Raw genomic sequence first — 20609 nt, 5'->3', positions numbered from 1 at the left:
ATTACACTAGAAATTACATTTTAAAATATATAATGAAATAAAATATTAAGCATTAAGCATAACAATTACATAAATTACACCTTTTAAAGTAGAGGAAAAACAATATTTTTAAAAAAAAAACAACAACAACAATAGTAATAATAATAATAATAATAATAATAATAATAATGATTTTCTGGGAATAAAATTGTCTTTCTTTGTATCAAACTAGCTGATATATTTTAAGAAATGTACATGGTTTACTGTATTTACATATTTTATGTATTGTTTTATATTTATTTATTTATATTAATTTGAAATTGTCATATATAATGCCCTAAATTGCTAAAATATTACAAATAAAAAAAAAATCCATGTAGGTAATTACATTAAACATAAACATTTACATAACTTACACTTTGTAAAGAGAAAGAAAAAATATAAAAACAAATTTAAAAAATTTTAAAATATAAATTGCTGAGGATGAAATTGTCTTTCTGTGTATAAAACTAACTGATACAGTTTTAAATGTACATGGTATATTGTATTTGTATATCCTTATGTATTGCTTTTTATATTTATTTATTAATTTATATTCATTTGTATAATCCCCTAGATTGCTATTGATTAATGGGAGTTTATTCATTACACTAGAAATTACACTTAAAATGTATAACAAATAAATTAAATATTAAATATATTAAAAATATACATTATGCAATTGCATTAAACATAAAAATGTACATAAATTATACCTTTTAAAGAAGAAAAAGGATACAACATTTAAAAAAATACAAAAATATTAATTTGCTGAGGATTAAATTGTCTTTTCGTGTATAAAAAAATATCTTTATGTATTGTTTATTTATTTATTTATTTATTTATTTATATTAATTTGTATAATTCCTGAAATTGCTATTGACTAAAGGGAACAAAACAAAACAAAACAATTTATCAACATTTAGCTTACATAGCTGAATTGAGGAAATTGTCTTCCACTGATCTCAGAACAAGCTGTGAGGTCAATTGCTGGACACTGCCACACAAAACTAACAAGAGCTAATTGCTCCCCTGTGGTTTCTTAAACTAATTAACTACTCCCCTACAAGAAACGATGGCAGATTTTCTTCAACAACAGAACATTTGTTAATTTTAAACAGCCCAATTTAACCAACCAAATCACACAGTAGTCAATCAACCCCAGAAATTTACAATCCCCTTTCCCTCATCTTCCATTTGACCTGTTTCCAATAGGAAAATCATCAAAAGTTTTACTCTGACAAATACATACCAAAAACTTATCCGGGTCTGCTCCACTGGCATGTCCCACAAACACTCCAGCGCCAGCATCCATGTCCATATCATCAGGCGAGCGCTCGAAATTGACAACCTGAGGATCTGAGTCGCAGTTAAAGTAGAGAGAAACCTGCTCATTCAAAACACTGATGGAAAAGCGTGTCCAGGTGTTCAACATGGAGGAAACTGAGAATTTCGCTGCCTCATAGGAGCTCTGCGAATCAGGCTCGGTGTAGTAGAAGATAATGGTCTGTTTGCCTCTTTCCACCGCTGACAGCTTCACGCCAACATACATTATGTTCTGAGTGGGGTCAGTGATGGAGAAGATCACGCCAGGCTTGGTGGATGTGGGTTTTATGTTGAAGATGAGGGAAAAATCACGGTAGAAAGGATTGGGCAGGTGGGCCGCAGCAGACTGACCCACATTTGAGCTTGGGCCAAACACATATCCGGGACTGTTTGCTTGGTCGAAGACTTTGGAGACGCCGTTGGGTGGAGGATCACCAATTAGTTGCAACAACGACACTCCACTTTCTTCTGTGGGAGAAAAAAAAGAAGAATATAAATAAATGGCTTTTTAAAGAAAACCACTGAAAGAATACTACTGTAATTTATAATAAATATTATACACTGTCAGAAATAAAGGTGCAAAAGCTGTCACTAGCGCAGCACCTTTTTAAAAGGTACACTTTTGTACAGTACAGCTGCACATTAGTAGCTTTAGGGTACACTTTTGTACCTTTACCATACTATGAGGTACAGATTTGTACTTTCTTAGGTATTAATATGTACCTTTAAGTAGGGCTGGGCGATTAATCAAAAGTAATCGAAATCGACATTCAGAACCTGAAATAAATAAACATTTTCCAAGTCAATTTTTTCAATTAATTTCCATACCGCATGTGGAGTCACGTGACCCTGCTCTGTTTACACTTCTGCATTGAGTGCAGTGTATGTTCTGGCGCAGCCATCACGCGTTCGCATACACCTCGCTGTAACTGATGCCGATACTCAAAAAATGTAATTATATGTTGCGACGACGCATAGCGCAAGCACTGTGATTGTTCAGCTTGGTAGCATTGATGGGTGAAGGTGGAGAGGGCAAAATAAATAAATAAATAAAAGAATGGTTCATTTATAGAAATCTAGTTAAAATGTACAATTAATTGAGATTTTGATTTTAGACCAAATCACCCAGCCCTACCTTTAAGGCCGTGTAGGAACAAAAAAGTACCTTTTGAAAAGGTACCGTCCCAGTGACAACTTTTGTCCCTTTATTTCTGACAGTGTAGAGTTTTTGAACCATACTATAGTAAAGTGTATATTGGACAGTTGAAGTCAGAAGTATAACTTACTCCTAGGGCTATTTATATTGAAGTTGATATTTAACCGCACTGTTTGTTTTTGTTGTTTTTTTTTTTAGGAGGTAGGTTGTTAGTCCAACGCTCAACCACCAACCTGGAGGACCAGGACATACACACATACACTACGGACAATTTAGCTTTTGTCTTTGGACTGTGAAATCAGGGAATCAGGGGGAAATCAGAGCACACGAACATGGGGAGAAATGCCAACATTTCTAATAATTGATTTCTTTTATCTTCACCATGATGACAGTAAATAATATTTTACTAGATATTTATCAAGATACTAGTATTCAGCTTAAAGTGACATTTAAAGGCTGTTAATTAGGTTAATTAGGCAAGTTAGGGTAATTAGGCAAGTCATTGAATAATGATGGTTTTTTCTTCTGTAGACGATCTGAAAAGGAATATTGCCTAATAATATTGACCTTAAAATGGTTTAAAAACAATTAAAAACTATTTTTATTTCAGCTGAAATAAAACAAATAAAACTTTCTCCAGAAGAAAAAAATATTACAGGAAATATGTCAAAAATTAATAAACATCATTTGGGAAATATAATATATATATTTATTTATTTATTTATTTTTTGACTATTAATTTTGACTTCAACTGTATATTTAATTATAGTATTTACAACACTTTGTTAATGAATGCTACACTGTACTGAAGTATCAACTACAGTGAACTGATAGACTGTAACAAACATTGTAGAATACTTAAGCTTTAGTAAACTGTGATATTGTACTATGATATACCTTATAGTTGAAGTATTGGGTTAATTTGTTTATTTATATTTTTTTTGTTAAAACAACCGTAAAATCACATCAAGAGATTAATTCAAGTACTTTACTGTAGTATAGCTCAAAAATAATATCGTATTTATCATAAATTACTGTAGTAATTAGATAAAGAAGTGGAGGGTCTGGTAGAGCTGCACGATTAATCATTAAAATATCACAATCTTGATTTAAACACTAAATTCAAAATCATCACGATTTGCTTATTATTATTATTAAAGCTTCGATGAGCACAGCGGCTTATTCAAATCTGTGTTTGACAAAGAGAGAGAAGTCATCATATATAGTTTTTCATAGCATCATTATTAAAGGGATAGTTCACCCAAAACATGTAAACTCTCTCATCATTTTATTACTCTTCACTTCTTTTAATCACACAAATAAAACATTTAGAAAAATGTCTTTTGCAAGTATTTCCTACTATTGAAGTCAATATGTGCCAGCAGCCAACATTGAAAAATGTTGGCTGCTGGCACATATTGACTTCAATAGTTAAACAGAAGAAAGACATTTTTAAAGAAACTCCATAACTCTATATTAATATAATACATATTTTTTAAGTATTACAGCCAATTTAGTTTTGTCTGGACCTCTAGTAAATAATTTTGTGATCTTGATTTTTTATACTATAATAAAAAAAATAAAAGTGATTGTCAGTTGATTCAGAATCGTGCAGCTCTATGGTCAAGGACAGGCAGCAGCTTGGGACTGGGTTAAAAAAAGCATTGTATTAGTCTGCTTAAACACATATTGTGGAGAAAGTGTTTAACATTGACAGTCGTGATGGGAAATCAAGCAGTGGGTTTTGACTTTTTTGAGTTGTAAAATATTAAAGGGAAGTCTTATATTTGGCAGTGTATCGTGTCTTTTGTGAAGCGAAATGTCATTTAATTCTCGTTAAGGAAAAGAAATGTATGAATAAAACAGACAGCTGGCTCTGCAAAGAATCTTCAGATTGATTGTACAGTATAGGTGTGGAAATGTTTGAAATCATTCACAAATTTGCAACCTTTTGGTTGAACAAGAATACACATTCACTGGAAAGCAAAATGACACAAGGAATTTAAAGGAAAGTAACATTCTCATTTATTGTTCCCAGAGGACATTCTTGTGTACAAAATTTACTATGATATTATTGCACTGACAATGTTTAAAAAATGGTTTACACCATGAGAACACTAAATAATTTTTTATATTATCCAAGAGACAAAGGTCAAACACATACAGTACTTTATTCTTGACTCTTGCGAATATAAAACTTGCTCTGGCCTATGAAAGAGAATTTTCATGCAAGACTTTACAGTTTTAGATTGACTTTCCTCCTAAAATTCCTCATTGGACAGTACTGAGATTGATTATGTTGATTGCTACAAATATCTTGGTATCTGGTTAGATGGTAACCTGTCATTTAAAACTCACTTAAAAGAATTGCTCAAAAAGGTTAAAGTCCGTATTGGTTTTCTTTACAGAAACAAATCTTTCTTTACACACTCTTCAAAGCAACATTTAGTCAAATTAACACTATTAACAATTTTGGATTATGGGGATTTAATTTACAGATCAGCTTCAAAAAGTCTCCTTCATAAACTTGATGTTATTCATCATGCAGCAATTCATTTTGTTACTAGAGGACCATTTAATACTTATCACTGTCAACTGTATTCCTTATTGAACAGGCCTTCTCTTCAATCAAGTCATCAAATTCATTGGTTTCTGTTCATTAATAAAACTCTTATTGGGAAAACTCCACTATATTTAGTCACTTCTTAACATTGAAGAAGCATGCCGAAATCTGCTCTCTAGTAGTTTTATTAACCTTTGCATACCCAAAGTTCACACTTCATTTGGTTGCACCCTCTTCAGTTTTCTGCTTGGAATTATCTGCAGCAGACCTTAAAGCTCAACACTTTCATTCCACTAGCATCTTTTAAAAATTCTAGTTAATAGTACAAGATCAGTGTGCTTGTTTTTAGTTTTTCCTCGGTTTTATATGTCATTATCTGCATTTGTGAAATTGTTATTGTATTGTGTCTCTGCTGCTTTGTATCTGCTTTTTATGTTGCCCACAAAAAAGACGCTAGCAGCATTGTACTCATTATACAAGTATACTGTAAATTTGCTTAAATAAAATAAGTAAAATACTCATTTTAAATCTAAAACACTGCATATTTTAAATACATTTTAGTTAAAAAATTCCAAATAGAAATAAAAATGTCTAAAATATTAAACAAAATCTACAGTAATATAAAATGAATGCATGTGTTCACATAAATCAATCAATTTCAGACCTGCAGGGGATATCATGCGGCTTGCCCTGCAGAACTCAAGGATTGAAAGCATCAAGCTCATGTTAATGTCACTCAGCACAGACATATTTAGCTAGTTGTGAAGATAAGCTAGACATGGAAACATCACAGGCTCATGTGCTGACAAGTCATGAGGAGGGGAAAGAAGAGTGAGGTTACAGCTGGACAGTACAAGACCCTTCCTGTCTGCACACACGCACGCACGCACACTGTACATGGGGTATCTTTTGAGTGATTCCTGCCAAACACATTCCTCTTTTTTCTATCATGTTGTTAATGATGTTTAGTTTGAAAACGTTTTTGACTTGCATCATTTGCTTAGTTTCGTCACTTCTGTTTAAATTATCATGATTAAATTTAAATTGTCATGAAAACATGAAACTTTTCGGTTTTAGTTTTCTGCCGGCTAGTCTGTTTGGTCTGTTCCACTCGTTGACTCTCATCGAGGTCATGTTGGAGGGAGTTTCCCCAATTAAGCATGTAAAATTGATGTCGACTGTGATGAAAGAGCTATCTGATTGGCTGTTCAGCTACAAATAACATTTTTATGACAATCGACATCAATTCTAGATGCTGAATTGGGCAAACATTGGGCAAACCCACTTCAATCTGAGCCTGATGAGAGTCAGCAAGTAGAACACACCAAACAAACTAACCTGACAGACACTCACAGATGGCGAGATGCTTCTCAATGGCTGACCTTCAAGCTTGGTATATCTCAGCCTTTACATGTGAAAAATCTACAATTTTAGTCATGTCTTATAGGGACCGGAACACTTCACGATCAGAAATAAACCCAAATTGGTAAAGAAACACAAACTAACACAAATATTGGGTTCAATTTTGTCCTATTATTTAAATAAAAAAAATAAAAATAAAACAGCAGTTGGTTTAGTCCGTATTACACTGAAAAAAAAGGTTGGTTCTACACAATTCCTTCATGAAGTCCCAACACAAATCAATTAAGTTACCTTAATAGTTTTTGCAAATTTAAGTGGACTGAACAGAAAACCTCAAGAACTGTGTAGATTGAATTTAAATGAGTAGTTTTGATTGTACACTGACCCAGACTTGGGTTGAAATAACCCAGCATTTTTTTGGAGTGCAGAAACTAGAGGGCATTTGACTGGACTGAATATCTGATGTAGTCAGTGATTTCATAAAATATTAGTGACCCTTATAAGCAAAGTGAGAAGACGTGTATTTTAGAAGGATTTCATTAAATTGTCTCAGTTTTGGAGCAAACTACACTGTAAAAAATATCTTTTAATTAACAGTTCCAGAAATTTTGATTCACCAGTGTTTTCTGTTTATTTATGGTTGTGAACTGCTTTATGGGAGCTTGATCTCTGCTCTGCCGACTTTTAATGTTAAAAAAAAAAAGCTTTTTCAATACAGTTTATCAAAGTGACTTTCATTGACATTTCAGTAGTTTGAAATAATATAATGTTTCTGTTTCTGTACCATAACCCTGCCTGCTCTACCAATTGGTTTACCATGTTTTGACTGTTTTAACTAATGACTGTTAAAGCCAAATAATGGCTTACACACAGCATTGTTGGTTTACAATGAAAATCAAACAAACATAATCCTGTTGCTCTTCTACACTTGCTTTTGGTTTTATTGTAAACAAACAAACAAGCAAACAAACAAACAAACAAACAAACAAGAAAGCATGTTAAATGAGAATCTGAAACATTTTTATGGCATACTACAAAAAATAAAGATGATTTAGTGTTCAAAACTGTTTTATTTTGATTATGTTTTTAAATAAATTGCTCTCACACTTCGTATTTTCAGATTTTTCATAGTATATATATATATATATATATATATATATATATATATATATATATATATATTAATACTTGTACTTTTACCATAAACCGACATATCAACCATTTGGTAGAGGCTGATATTTCAGAAATTATGGGATGTGTTGAAAAAAAATGCATTGAGTGTGTTAACTAGCGACATTTCAAGTTAAGAAATGCAATTCATACATTGTTTTCTTGGCAGGGCAGTTAAGGGGATAATATATATATATATATATATATATATAATTAATGAAAGCAGAAATAAATGGAGAAAAATAAAAATATGAATCACAAAATACAGAAAAATGCTAATTTAGAGATATTTTTTCCATGATAAGCTTAAGACTAGCATATTGATATTAACACCACCCATTTTTTTTTATTTCAGAGGGACTTTAAACATTGTCAACTTCTTTGAACTTTGAGCTGCTTTCATGTCATGAAGTCTGTGTTTTAAACAACCCCAAAAAAAAGACTATACCAACTACAGCTCACAAGCACATGGTCATATTTATCCAACAAGGATCAAAGACCTTCAGGGGCTTACATATTCATCATTAGGTTCAGATGCTGCTTTTGTTACGAGTCGAAACAAAACCCCTTTTTCTTTTGTTGCACATGAAAGGATCAGAAAAAGAAAACACCTTGCATATGGTTTTTGGTGCGACATGCGTTTCTGTCGATGACGTTGAGCTTGGGTTCATTTAACAAGAGTTCAGAGTTTCACTGTTCAGAAAGTAAAGCATGTCTTTAGATCATGACAGGATAATGACAAGCTTAGAGGAGGAGGAGGAGCTTTTTGGAGCTCACCTTACATTCCTGCACATGTTCAGGTGCTGTTGTGTAAACAGCGGACATGTTAAACCCCCAAAAGGCTATCGGCCAGGAGACAATTGTCAGACTTGTGAAAATGACTTTAGGGAAAGCAGAATCCTAAAACTGCTGCTTTTCTGACAGCGGGCAATAAATTTTCATTCCAGAATCCAGATGTGTGTGGGGATAGACAGACTTTTCCTGCGCTCCCTAAGGCCTTGTGCGTCTGCTCTTGTATATGAATACAACAACCCAGACATCTGACACTAATGACTGTCATAAAGACTTTTTGTGCAACTGAAGTGCTTCCACTTTTTAAAAGCATCATCATTAGTCCAGTCCAATCAAGACCTGGACTGGCAGTGTCAGGATAGAAAGAATCTGTAACACAAATCGTACAATACCGGAGTTATCTGAGCTTGCTGTTTACTGTTTCATGTTGTATGTAGTGTATGCTGTTTTATTCTTTTGATCCCATCTGATAATTTTGAACACAATTTCTGTACAGCACAATGATCAACAACTTTATATTGCACTTTATAAATAAAGTAAGTCTAAGTCTTTAATGATTCTAAGAAATATCCCCACCTTATAACGTAACTAGTTTTACATGTCTGCAGAGGTATGTCTATTCGTTTTTTCTGCTGAAGTAGGTCATTTTTTCCATGTCACAGACAGCTGATGACCTGTAGCATCCATATGTTCACCAAACAATCCAACCTTGGAATAAATGTCTTGTCAGTGGTCAATGTTTTACTATAGACCAGTAAAGATCTTAAAGGGCCTCCTTGTTAGAGTTAAAAATTAGCAATTTAATAAAGTGCCTCTTTATCTATTGATCCATGACCTTGTCCTCTTCAAAAAACAGTAGGCACACAAAACACACACATTTCTGGACTCTTACACATATAAATTCACCAATCAAAATATAACTTAATGGCTCCTGATAGATTATTACCACATTCTGACATGACAGTATTAATAACCAATGGCCTTAAAAACTGTGGAACATCAGTAAAAAGACTCTTATATTGTTCTGCATATCTGCATGCATACAGTACATAAAAACTATACCTTGTAGCAAATATCAGCTTCATGATTATTTAAATTGTTACAAAATGTAAACTATTTTGTGACATGATCCTTAAAAATTGATAATTTTCATTTACATTTAGTAATTTAGTAACTTACAATTGAGGAGGAATTCAGCGATTCAACAAGAAGAGGCAATCTACAATTTATCCAACTTTATTCACTCATGCATTCTCATGTAAAGAGATATATGAAGAATATTAAACTTTAACCACTTAAACATCATTCCAAAATGAAAACTACTTTATTGCTGTACAAATAAACACTAAAAAAGGATGATTATAATTAAGCAGTGAGAGTATTGTGGCATTACGTTTAGGTAAACCAACCACTGAATGTGTTGCTTATGTGTATAAGTAACAATATAAGCATTAATCATGTATCAATTCAGAATAATTGCCTTGTTGTAGAAATATTTTCATATCAAAAAATAGCCAAATCAGGTTTAATATAGCATGAAAGAGTCAAAGGCTGAAACTTATTATCAAACTAGACTAAAATAACAGAAACACCTTCTTATTTACACTCATATTTAAAAACACTCCCTAATATGACGATCCATGCATCCTAAAACTAGCTCTATCAGCTTCAATTCAGACTGGTTTACATAAGACTGGCATTTTAATCTGTGAGATTCTCAGAATGCATTTTCTAATTGAACGTTTTAAATTAGATGCAAGCTGTAATCAGTTTATCCTAAAACTGTAAAAGCTTCTTACTAGGCCTCAGTTATTAATCCTGATAAAAAAGCCTAAATATGGCATTGACCAATATTACACTCTTGAATATGAAAAATTATCACTTTGAGTGAAATGGCAATTGAATATCATACCTGACCTATTTATGCCAAACAGGCTTGTGGAAAATATTTGTTGACTTCTGTGCCAGAATAAAGTACATTTCCATGCAACTGGAAACCAGCACTGCAGCACTTCCATGTCTTTTGCTAATAGAATGTAAGTTAATGTACTACATGATTCAATGTGGCATCAACACTGCCAATTTATCACAACAAACCCCTTTAACCTTGGTGGCATGAAGCCTTTCGACGCAGCACTTCCACATTTTGACTTTTTTTCTGTCATCAGTCAAATCATCTTGGCAATGGCAGGATTTGCCCTCTCAGTTGATCCATTACAGAATGAATTGAGCACACTGTCTATTGGCGTTCAGAGGCTCCATTGTTATGGAAAAGGTCCATGAAGGGCCTCTGACCCAGTGAGAAATCTAGCACAATCACTTCCATTTTCCCAATGAAGCCATTTTCCACCAAATCTACTAGCTCTTACAAGCTTCAGTGGAGTCCAGACACTACATAACCCCATTATGATCTGTGACACTACTTGAGAAAGCTTTTAGAACAGCCATGGGAGGATATGAGACGAGACTGTAGAGAAGATAGAAGGAAGTGTGTGTGTGGCAGCGTGAGAGAATTATGACTACAGTAAATGTACTGACACTATAACAGAGCTACTTTTCAGATTCAAGCCACATCTTTTGGCTGAGAATTTTTTTTTACCTTTATTCAGCATTATCCATTTCATCAATCATTCATAATATAGAGAATACATTTAAATAATGTTATTTTAAACCTTCTTTCTTCAATGTTGATAAAGTATTAACATTTACATTAATAATAAAGGTTTTGAGCAACAGATAAGCTAATTAACAAGATTTCTGAAGGAAGTAACAGAAGAAACTGTAAACCTTCACAATAAAGAGGTGCTACACTAAATATTTTAACGATCTAGGCGCAAAATCTAAAGTGCATGGCGCAAAAGCATTAAAGGCTTGTCCAAATCCACTTTTGCTTTGTTAAGGATTAAAAAAAAATATGATCTGCATCCTCCTGGCACATGGTCTAAAAGGGTTGTGCTTATTCTCTTAATGAATTATGCGTGCGTTTTGAGCATAACGTAAATTAAACCAATCAGAGACTTCTCTCCCATTCGCTTTAAGAGTCAGCTGCATCACGCCATGGCGCATTTACTATTTACATGGTGGACTTTGTAAGTGGAAAAACTGAATGCCATTCGGCCTCTTTACTTTCGCTTTACTTTTACTCCTTTACTTTTGTAGAGTGAGGAAACTCACTCCACTAAAGACATTGTTATGTTCCATTTATGTTTTTGGGTGTTTGGTTTTTGTTTTCTGTTGTGCTCTCTCTCCCTTTTCCCTCCTTTGTTTTCTGTCCTGTCCCAGGTGTGCGACCATTAGTCGAGAAGGCCATCACATGATGACGCCACTCGCATCACCAATCAGGAGCTGGTCCGCCGCATTTAAAAGGAGTTCTGATTGAGAGGAGCACCTGATTCTACACCAAACTCCTCACTTGTGTCAACCAACCTGCTCTTTCGTGTTCGTATTGTTTTTGTTGTTTAGTTTGTTAAGTCTTTTATTGCTTTTATCGCTAATTGCTAACAATGTGTACTTTATGAGAACTCTAGTAACTCTCTTTTTGAGTAGACTTGTCTTTTGTGGTAGTTATGTAATTATGTTTTGAGTAGTTTGAGTACTTTAGCTAATATTCAGCATATGTTAAAAATTACAGTTTTGTTTCTATATTTTTCTTTGGTTAGTTAGTTTAGTGGGTTGGGGTTTAGTTAGATTGTTTTGTTATTTATTTCTTTGTTTTAGCAACACTTCTTTTTTTCATTTGATTTATTTAAATTACATTCCAAATTCCTGTATTCATTCTTTAATATCATTGTTTAAATGTTATTTTTGGTTCACATATTCCTTTGTTGTGATTTCTCTTATTTTCACCCAGCACCAGTACAAACGTAATGTTACGTCTCATCCAGTATAACAACATAAACAAGTAACAACATCCATTAGCATACAAAATTAATTTCATTTGTTAAGCGCAAAGATTTGTTTCAAAACTATTTCTAAATTCAGTTCTAATTTCCAGCAAACTAATAAATGAACAATAATAACGAAGTGTAGTCAAAAAACTGAGTTATTTTTAAACACACGTCCTATTCTTATGCTCTTATTAATAATCTTAATTTATGGAGCATGTGAACAACACTGTTTTCAACATAATAAGAAATATTTGACTACTTTTTGGCTGGTCATTTACACAACGATGGCATTTTGAAGCCCTGGAAATGCTGAGTTCAAAAATGTATATTTGTTTCTCCTTCAAATATTCAAAAGTTAACTAGCTTATAGTAGCATGGGAGTTAAGGTTTAACTGTATGTCCCAGTACTGGAGCAGATGCAAATTGTTATGCTAATTGCTTTAAATAACAGACTAATTAACAAAAAGACAATCAATTGAAGTTAAAGAGAGACTAGAGAGTTTGTTACACATTAGCTTGTTCTTTGCACATGGCCCCAGAGCCTCACAAATCGAACAATGGCTAGACACTGACACTGAACATTTCACTTTCCAACACAAACAGCACACGTGGAACTCATTCATGAGCTTATGATGAAACAAATGTCAAATCTTTCACATGTAGCTAACATCAGAACAATATCATTAGCATAACTAAAACCATGAACGCAATACGTGTATGCAATCTGCACCACCATGGGGAATCCATCAAGAATGGTTTACAGCCGATGGGAAAGCCTCACTTTCCGACATGCTGTTTGCATTATACAAAACATTAATATTGTGGTTTGATCTTATCTGCCCTAAACCCTGGATGTCTCAAATTACGGCCTAATCTAATTGTCATGTTTACAATATCTAGGATGATATAATTGAGGTTGATGACATAATTATTATTGTTTTTAAACTCTACATGTTTCCCAAGGTTGGTATATTTTTGCAAGTCACTTTCTGTACAGACACATTCACAGTCTTGGGTTTTATGAATCTGTCTACCATTAATGGGCATAAAATAAATCAGTTTATTTAACTCATAAAACAGTTTGTGCATTAAGTACAGTATGTTTGAGCAGGGGTGCCGCTAAGGAGGGCTTTAGGACAATTCTAAAACCCCTCTTCCCATTCACTGCATGGTCATGCCTGTCCTATATGTAGCCTAGAGAGTCACTGCTGAGGGAAATCATCAAATGGTAAACTGTCAAAGCAAAGACGTTCTCAAGTTCAACCAAGAAGAATAATACTGGGTTCACACCAGATGCTAAGTATCGCTCTATATTACTTGCAGGATGTTTTTTGCCTTGCATAAAAGTTTAACTCAAAACTTCTTTTGTCGCAATTGAGGCAAATTTTGCATGTTCACATCAAACGCATCACTTCTACAGGTTGAAAGTCCCATGTGAAAGGGATTTCAATGTCTGGTGAAAGTTTGCTTCTATTCTATTCTATAAAAAAGAGAAAGACAAAAAGGGCCGACAATTACTGAAAGGTTTTTAAAGATAAAGGTACATGTTTATTCACCAAACTTCTTTTGCAGTAATGCTACCACTACTTACATAGCCAAGCATCAGATTCAATAGGTTATGTTTTTTCACTACTTAAAATAAAAATAATTTATAAATATTCTTAGAAAGATTATGATTGAGAAAAACTAATCCCTGCTGAAATGCTTTAGTGTTTTTTAATATAATAATTTTTAGGCTTTTTCAGCATTTATTGTTAGGGCAGTGTAGAGATTGGACAAGAAAGCACGAGGAAGCAGAGAGAGAGATAGGAAGGATTGACAAAGGACCTTGAGCCGGGAATTGAACTCGGGTCACCATGAGCACCTCAGCGCTATGTGTCAATGCTTTAACCACTGGGTTATTCGTGCAAACAAAATGCTTTAGTGTCATCCATCTACCCATCCATCCATCCATCCATCCATTCATTCATTCATTCATTCATTCATCCACCCATCCAACTATGCATTCATCCATCCACTTATTCATTCATTCATCCACCCATCCACCCACTCATTCATTCATTCATTTATTCATTCATTCAATTATGCACCCATCCATCCAACTGTGCGTTCGTTCATTTATTCATCCACCTATCCATTAATTCATTCACCCATCCACCCAACTATGCATTAATTAATTAATTCATCCAACCATCTATTTATTCAGTCATCCACCCATCCATCCAACTACGCATTCATCCATTAATGCATTCCTTTTTTCATTCATTCATTCACCCACCCATCCAACTATGCATTCATTAATCCATCTAACCATACATCCATTCATTAATTCATCCACCCATCCATCCAACTGTGCATTCATTAATCCATCTAACCATACATCCATTCATTCATTCATCCACCCATCCATCCAACTATGCATCAATCCATCCATCCACCCATTCATCCACTCATTCATTCATTCATCCATCCATCCATCCATCCATCCATCCATCCAGCCAGCCAGCCAGCCAGCCAGCCATTCATCCAGCAAGCCATCCATCCATCCATCCATCTAGCCATTCATTTAGTTTATTATTATTATTATTATTATTGTTGTTGTTGTTGTTGTTGTTGTTGTTGTTGTTGTCCCAGTGAACAGTTTCTAATATTATAACTGATTAAGTAGAGTCAGTACTATTTAGTTGCAGACAAATATCTTGAATGGCTACAGTAGGATGGCTTGTACTGTATATTTGGTGTGCAACAGATGTGTAGTATTTGTGTGTCGTACTTTTTCATAAGGCCCAGAATTGATAATGGTGCCCCTGTTTTAAGCAAATAAAAATTCTGAAAGAAAAGCATAAAATATAAAGCACAAAATTATCAAACCATTGTTCTGTACAACCAAGTTGCCTCAGTTAAATGTGTTGGATGATTTGGAGGGGCTCCTAAAAAAGACAGTCCACTTAAAGTTGTCAATTTAACAAGCTGTCTGAAAGATAATGCCTTTTTTATACACTCCTTTAAGATAAAGGCCATTTGGCACCAACAAAAACAGCTTACAATACAGTAGACACATGCTCAATGTTACAACTGTACAGTATTGTAGAGCTTTTCATCAAAACTCTATTTGCTCAGTGAATATTTATTTATATATGTTAATTAGCTTCACAAGTTTATTTTGTATTTGTGTTTCTAGATGTTTATCATAAAAACCACACAAATACCAACAGAATGCTCTCAAGATTTACTTGGCAACGTATTGCAATCATAAATTCAGTCTGAACATATGGACTAGCAATTCTGTGATAAGTCACTTCTGCCAAAAGCGTAACCTGAAAGCTGCATTTACTGCATCTCAGCACAAAGACATACTTATTAGAAGACAGATGGTTCTGTCCTCCAGCCACTGAGACGATGAGCATTTATCAGTCCTCGACAGTCAAGAACACACTCAGGAATGGGGGGGGGGGGGGGGTGTAGTCATAGAACGGCATTTCACTGTCAAAGACAAATAAAAGTGTGTGCCTTCCAACCCTATATTCAATAAAAAAGCTCCTATTTCAAAAAATAAAATGCTTAGATTCAGGCAAAGTACAGAAAACTCATCTTTATTCAATAAAACCTAATGAACTGAACTAAACGAACTCATGGTATTTGGTCAGCATGCCTGCTAGCAACATCAGATTGAGTCTGGTTTATATTCATTGCTGTTAATGAATAGTTACAGGGACTTTCCTCTGCCTTAACATGCAAGCATGCGTTGAGGCATCCGGTTTACTGGTGATGTATGAAGAGCTTAACAATCTAGCCACTAACTGCTGGTGTGCATTAGAGAAGATCAATGTGAGGAGGTGTTTTACCCATATCTGACACATAACAGTTCTAATACCCCACTTAAATGCAGTTTGCGGAAGAACGTGGGGGATTTTTATGGTAAACTGTTTGACAATCTCTCACAGATTTATTCTCCTAAATTCACCAAGTCTAACCACATTAATGAAACTAAGGTTTTCATAACACAGGGAGGAGTCGCAATACAAATCATGCTAAACCTTGCCTTGATTCAATTTTTTTTTGCATGCAGATAAAAATTTACCTTACTAGAAAATTAAATGTACTCCACTGATTAAGGTTTGAAGAATGTGTGCTATTGATGCTGGATGTATTTATTGCTTCACAGGTTGGCAAAGAGGGACAGTTCCCACACTTTCAGACCAATGAACGTAGAGGGTATTTTCAGGCAGTCTTGATTACTAGACATGGATTTTTTTTATTTAGTTTAATTACAAGTTTAATTTCATAATATGAGTGTATTACTTAAAGAAAAAGGAGAATACTATATGACATCAAATTAAGGAAGGCTTAAAAGGATAGTTCACACAAAAATTTGAGGTAACACTTTATTTTGATGGTCCAGATTGCATGTTGTGTTGACTAAAAGTTGCATTGCAACTACATGCCAATTACTTCTCATTTGAGTATTAGTAGACTGTCTGCTTAATATCTGCTGATACTGCTCCTTCAACAGACATTTAACTGAATATAAGAAACTTTGCAAGTACATGTCAACTTACACTAACCCTAAACTTAACTTAAACTTATAATCTAATGAGAATTATTCGGCAGGTAGAAGCAATGTTACTTCAATTCAACAAAATGCCAAAAAAGGACCATCAAAATAAAGTTATAAAAAATTTGATTTTGCATTTAAAGAGTTCACCCACAACTGATAATTCTGTCATCATTAACTCACCTTTTACTTTGTTTGAGTTTCTTTTTAACACTAAATAAGTCATTTAAAAAAAAAATGTTGGAAACTGGAAACCATTGAAGTCCACCGTATTTGTTTTGACTATGGAAGTCAATAGTTACTTGTTTTAAACATTTATCAAATTATCTTCTTTTGTGTTCAACAAAGAAGCTTATAAAGTTTTAGAAGCATTTAAGGGTGAGTAAACTTTCTTTTTTGGTTGAACTGTCCCTTCAATCTACCTCAGGCTATCCAAGATGTAGATTTTTTTTTGGAAGAACATAAAGATTTAAAACTGCTGATTAGAATAGTAAAGTTTCAGGGTATGACATACTAATGCACCTAGTACTTTTTTTGCTAGACGGCTTCCCCCTGATCAGTTCAGTAAGTCTCACCTATTTTCACTACATATATTATTAATAACAGCTAGGAAGATAATTATAGTGAACTGGATGAAGACCTGTCGACCTACACAGAAGCTGAATCAGATATATATAGATATTTGAGAAAATGACAGAAGATTTGTAGTTGAAATGTTTCAACAGACCTGGGCATTAATCGAAACATATTTACTTGATCTTTAAAATGTTGTCAGGGGCTTTGTTGTAGTTATTCTCTTAATATTGGAGTTTATTAATTAATCTACTTTTTACTTCTTTTTTTAATGTATTATCTTTTTTCCAAGTTGTCAATTTTAATTATTATTATAATTTATTATTTTTATCTATTTGTTTATATTTTGTGAATGTAAACAGTCTAAGTAAAGCCTTAGGTAATCATTTATACATGTACCATGTTTACAGAAAAAGTTTAATAAAAAACACAGTTAAAAAAAGAAACTGGTGATTAGCTAAATGAAAGTTATTGACTACTAAATGGCTAGTCAAAAATAAAAAAAATAATCCAAAACAAAATGATTACCTAAAGCTTAAGAACATACACTGAGGTCTATTAAAAAAGTCATTGGTCTATGCAAGAAACACCTACTGTACATCTTAGATGGCTTTGAGTAAAAGCAACGAACCTTAATTAGTTAAACATGTTATTTGGCCACTCTTTTATATATTAAAAATGTAATGTATGACATTTCTTAAAAAGCACAGTCCTTATCGTGGGAACTGAGAGACCCACATTGTTGAAACATAAACACATAAACATGCAAAGACTTGATTTAGTAGTGCCATGCAGCCGTCCTTCACACTCTCATGCAGTTTTGACAAGCGTGCCGAGTGAATGCGTTAAAACACATCTCCCCACCACAGAGTGCTTACAACTGTTGAGGACCACACATCACTAACAGACACAAACAAAAGCTCTGGTCAGGACCGGTGAACGACAAACAGACAGACAGACAGGTGGCATTGGTTGAAAATGCATCTCTCTTTCTGCTTGAGCGAGAGAGAGATGGCATTCTAAGCATCCATTACCTTTCAGGTTACTAACTGACAAGCACCGATACCCATCATGCTTCTCTTCAGGCAGAGAGTTGCACTCCACAGGGAGGCGGCCCTCGTCCAGGAGTGTCCAGCAACTGTCCTGCAGGACTTCACAAGAACTGCGACAGGGCAGCAGAGATCCAGACTGGCCACACCGCGGGGTCAACAGCAGGCAGAAAAACCATTCCAAACTATGATGACAGCCTGACCTCAAAAGCCATGCCCATTCTGTCAAAACCATCTGAACTTCCTCCACGCTGCTTTGATTTAGGAAATTTGGCACAGAGAAACTCTCCACTCCCATTCTGGTGCAAAACGGCAAATCAGAATCGACCGGCAAGCAGCGCAGGGGTTCGACGGATGCAGGCATGCTGGCAACCAAAAACTCACTTTCAATGGTTAGTGCATTATCTGAGACAGCGTATTCGGAGGAATACAATGTCGTGTTAGCATGCTCTACAAAATTGCGCTCATTTACATTATTTTTAGCAGAAATATTTGTGAAAGAAACATTAACGCTTTCATTAAATCGACTGTTTGCTGGGTCAAGTCCATCCATCTGCTCCACTTTGGTCACTTGATTATGCAAACTAGCATTGTCATCAATAACACCCCAAATTTTGTCGGATGATGTTACATATTCATGCTGTCTTTCAAAATTGAATGATCCAGATCCGGATCCGGACTCAATCCCCAATCCAGATCTGGATCTGACCTCCGGTTTCCCTTCAAAACTGACCTCTTTCACGACCTCTTCAGTTACAGAAGCACTTGTACCTGTTGTTCTGGACGGTTCTATCCTCGGCAGGGATGTGGGCCCTACGGTAGTCAGGTATGCTGGTGTCTGCACGCCCTTCTCAATTTCCTTGGAGTCATCAAACCAGAACCAGCCGTGTGTGTGGCGTATCCTCATGCATGCCAAAATAAAGAGGCACAGCCAAAACCTGAGCTCAGCCATCATGTTCACTTGCAGTCATTCAGAAGTACAAACAGGATCCTGACATGCCCTCCACTGTAATCCACACACACACACCACACACACAGACAGACACGTCCCTGGCTCACCGTAAAAGTCACCACAATCAGCCCACAAGCCAGGCAGAGAAAAGTTTAGAGGAGGAGTAACATATTTAAAAGAGAGAGTGGGGGGCTGCTTCGTCATTGGCCAGGCTTGGGACCTTTTCCTCCCCCGTAAGCTCCATCTCCCCTTTGTCCATGTGAAAGTGTCTCTGCTGATAGATATTCTTACCAAAAATGCCTGCAAGGCACCCTTTTGTGCACGCCAGTGCTTCTAAATGCCCTCGCTGATGGAATTAAGAGTTGTTTCAACTTACTTTTACAGCCTTTATATAGGGGCGCACAAATTCCACAGTTAAAATGAATCCCCTGTTGCACAGAAACAAGCTGCTCATGTACTCAAAACACCTCTTCAATGCAGTATGTTACAGTATACTATAAATTGGATTGTCATTTGCTAACTGTAGGTCTTCATTCTGATTTAAAAATAATAATACTTTGAATTTTTAATCTTTTGAATTTTAATTATCTGTACACTGTAAAACCTAAAAAGTTAAAAAGTTACCGATTTCAAAAAAACATTTCAGTTCAAAAACTAATCCTAATCAGTACTGTGAACTTTATCCATTTGAGCAAATGAAGCAATTTGAGCACAGTAAACCCCAATAAATGAAGAGAACTCAAACCAACTGAGTACTGAAAAACCCAATAAGTTAAGGCAACTCAAACCGTTTGAGGAAACCGATTGCTACAAACTATTTGAGTTAAAAAACTAATCTATATGAGTACTATAGATTTACACACTTTACATGCCAATTTGCACATAACAGCTGCTCATATAACATTGTATATAGTAATATACCTGTACATATACTTGTCAATTTGTATATTTGCATTCACTACTTACTTGTATTTTTTTAACTATATTAATTATCCGTTTTTTGTCCTGTCTCTGTAATCCTGTTGCACTGTAGAAGCTCTGTCACGAAAACAAATTCCTCGTATGTGTGAACATACCTGGCAATAAAGCTCTTTCTGATTTCTGCTTTCTACCGTGAACTTACTCCATTTAAGTTGAAGTAATGAGGTATTTAATTAACTCATTACCTTCAACACTGAGTCCAAAACTCTTTTCAAATGAGTAGAA

At 34.6% G+C, this 20609-nt stretch overlaps 1 protein-coding gene across 1 annotated transcript in view; it reads right to left on the bottom strand.

Moving 5' to 3' along the window:
- Positions 1 to 19515, bottom strand: part of col18a1a (collagen type XVIII alpha 1 chain a) — a 67509-nt gene extending 47994 nt beyond the window's left edge. Inside the window, exons 1-2 of the mRNA XM_056465824.1 lie at positions 19223 to 19515; positions 1271 to 1812 (exon numbers count right to left, since the gene is read on the bottom strand). Of these exons, the coding sequence (XP_056321799.1) occupies positions 1271 to 1812; positions 19223 to 19406 (726 nt within the window). The 5' untranslated portion in view covers positions 19407 to 19515. The remainder of the gene's footprint in view (positions 1 to 1270; positions 1813 to 19222) is intronic.
- Between the last annotated feature and the right edge of the window lie 1094 nt (positions 19516 to 20609).

The sequence above is a fragment of the Danio aesculapii genome, chromosome 9 (assembly GCF_903798145.1).
Source record: "Danio aesculapii chromosome 9, fDanAes4.1, whole genome shotgun sequence".
NCBI lineage: Eukaryota > Metazoa > Chordata > Actinopteri > Cypriniformes > Danionidae > Danio > Danio aesculapii.
Note: the sequence above shows the minus strand (reverse complement) of the source record. Positions and strands in the feature narration are given on the sequence as shown.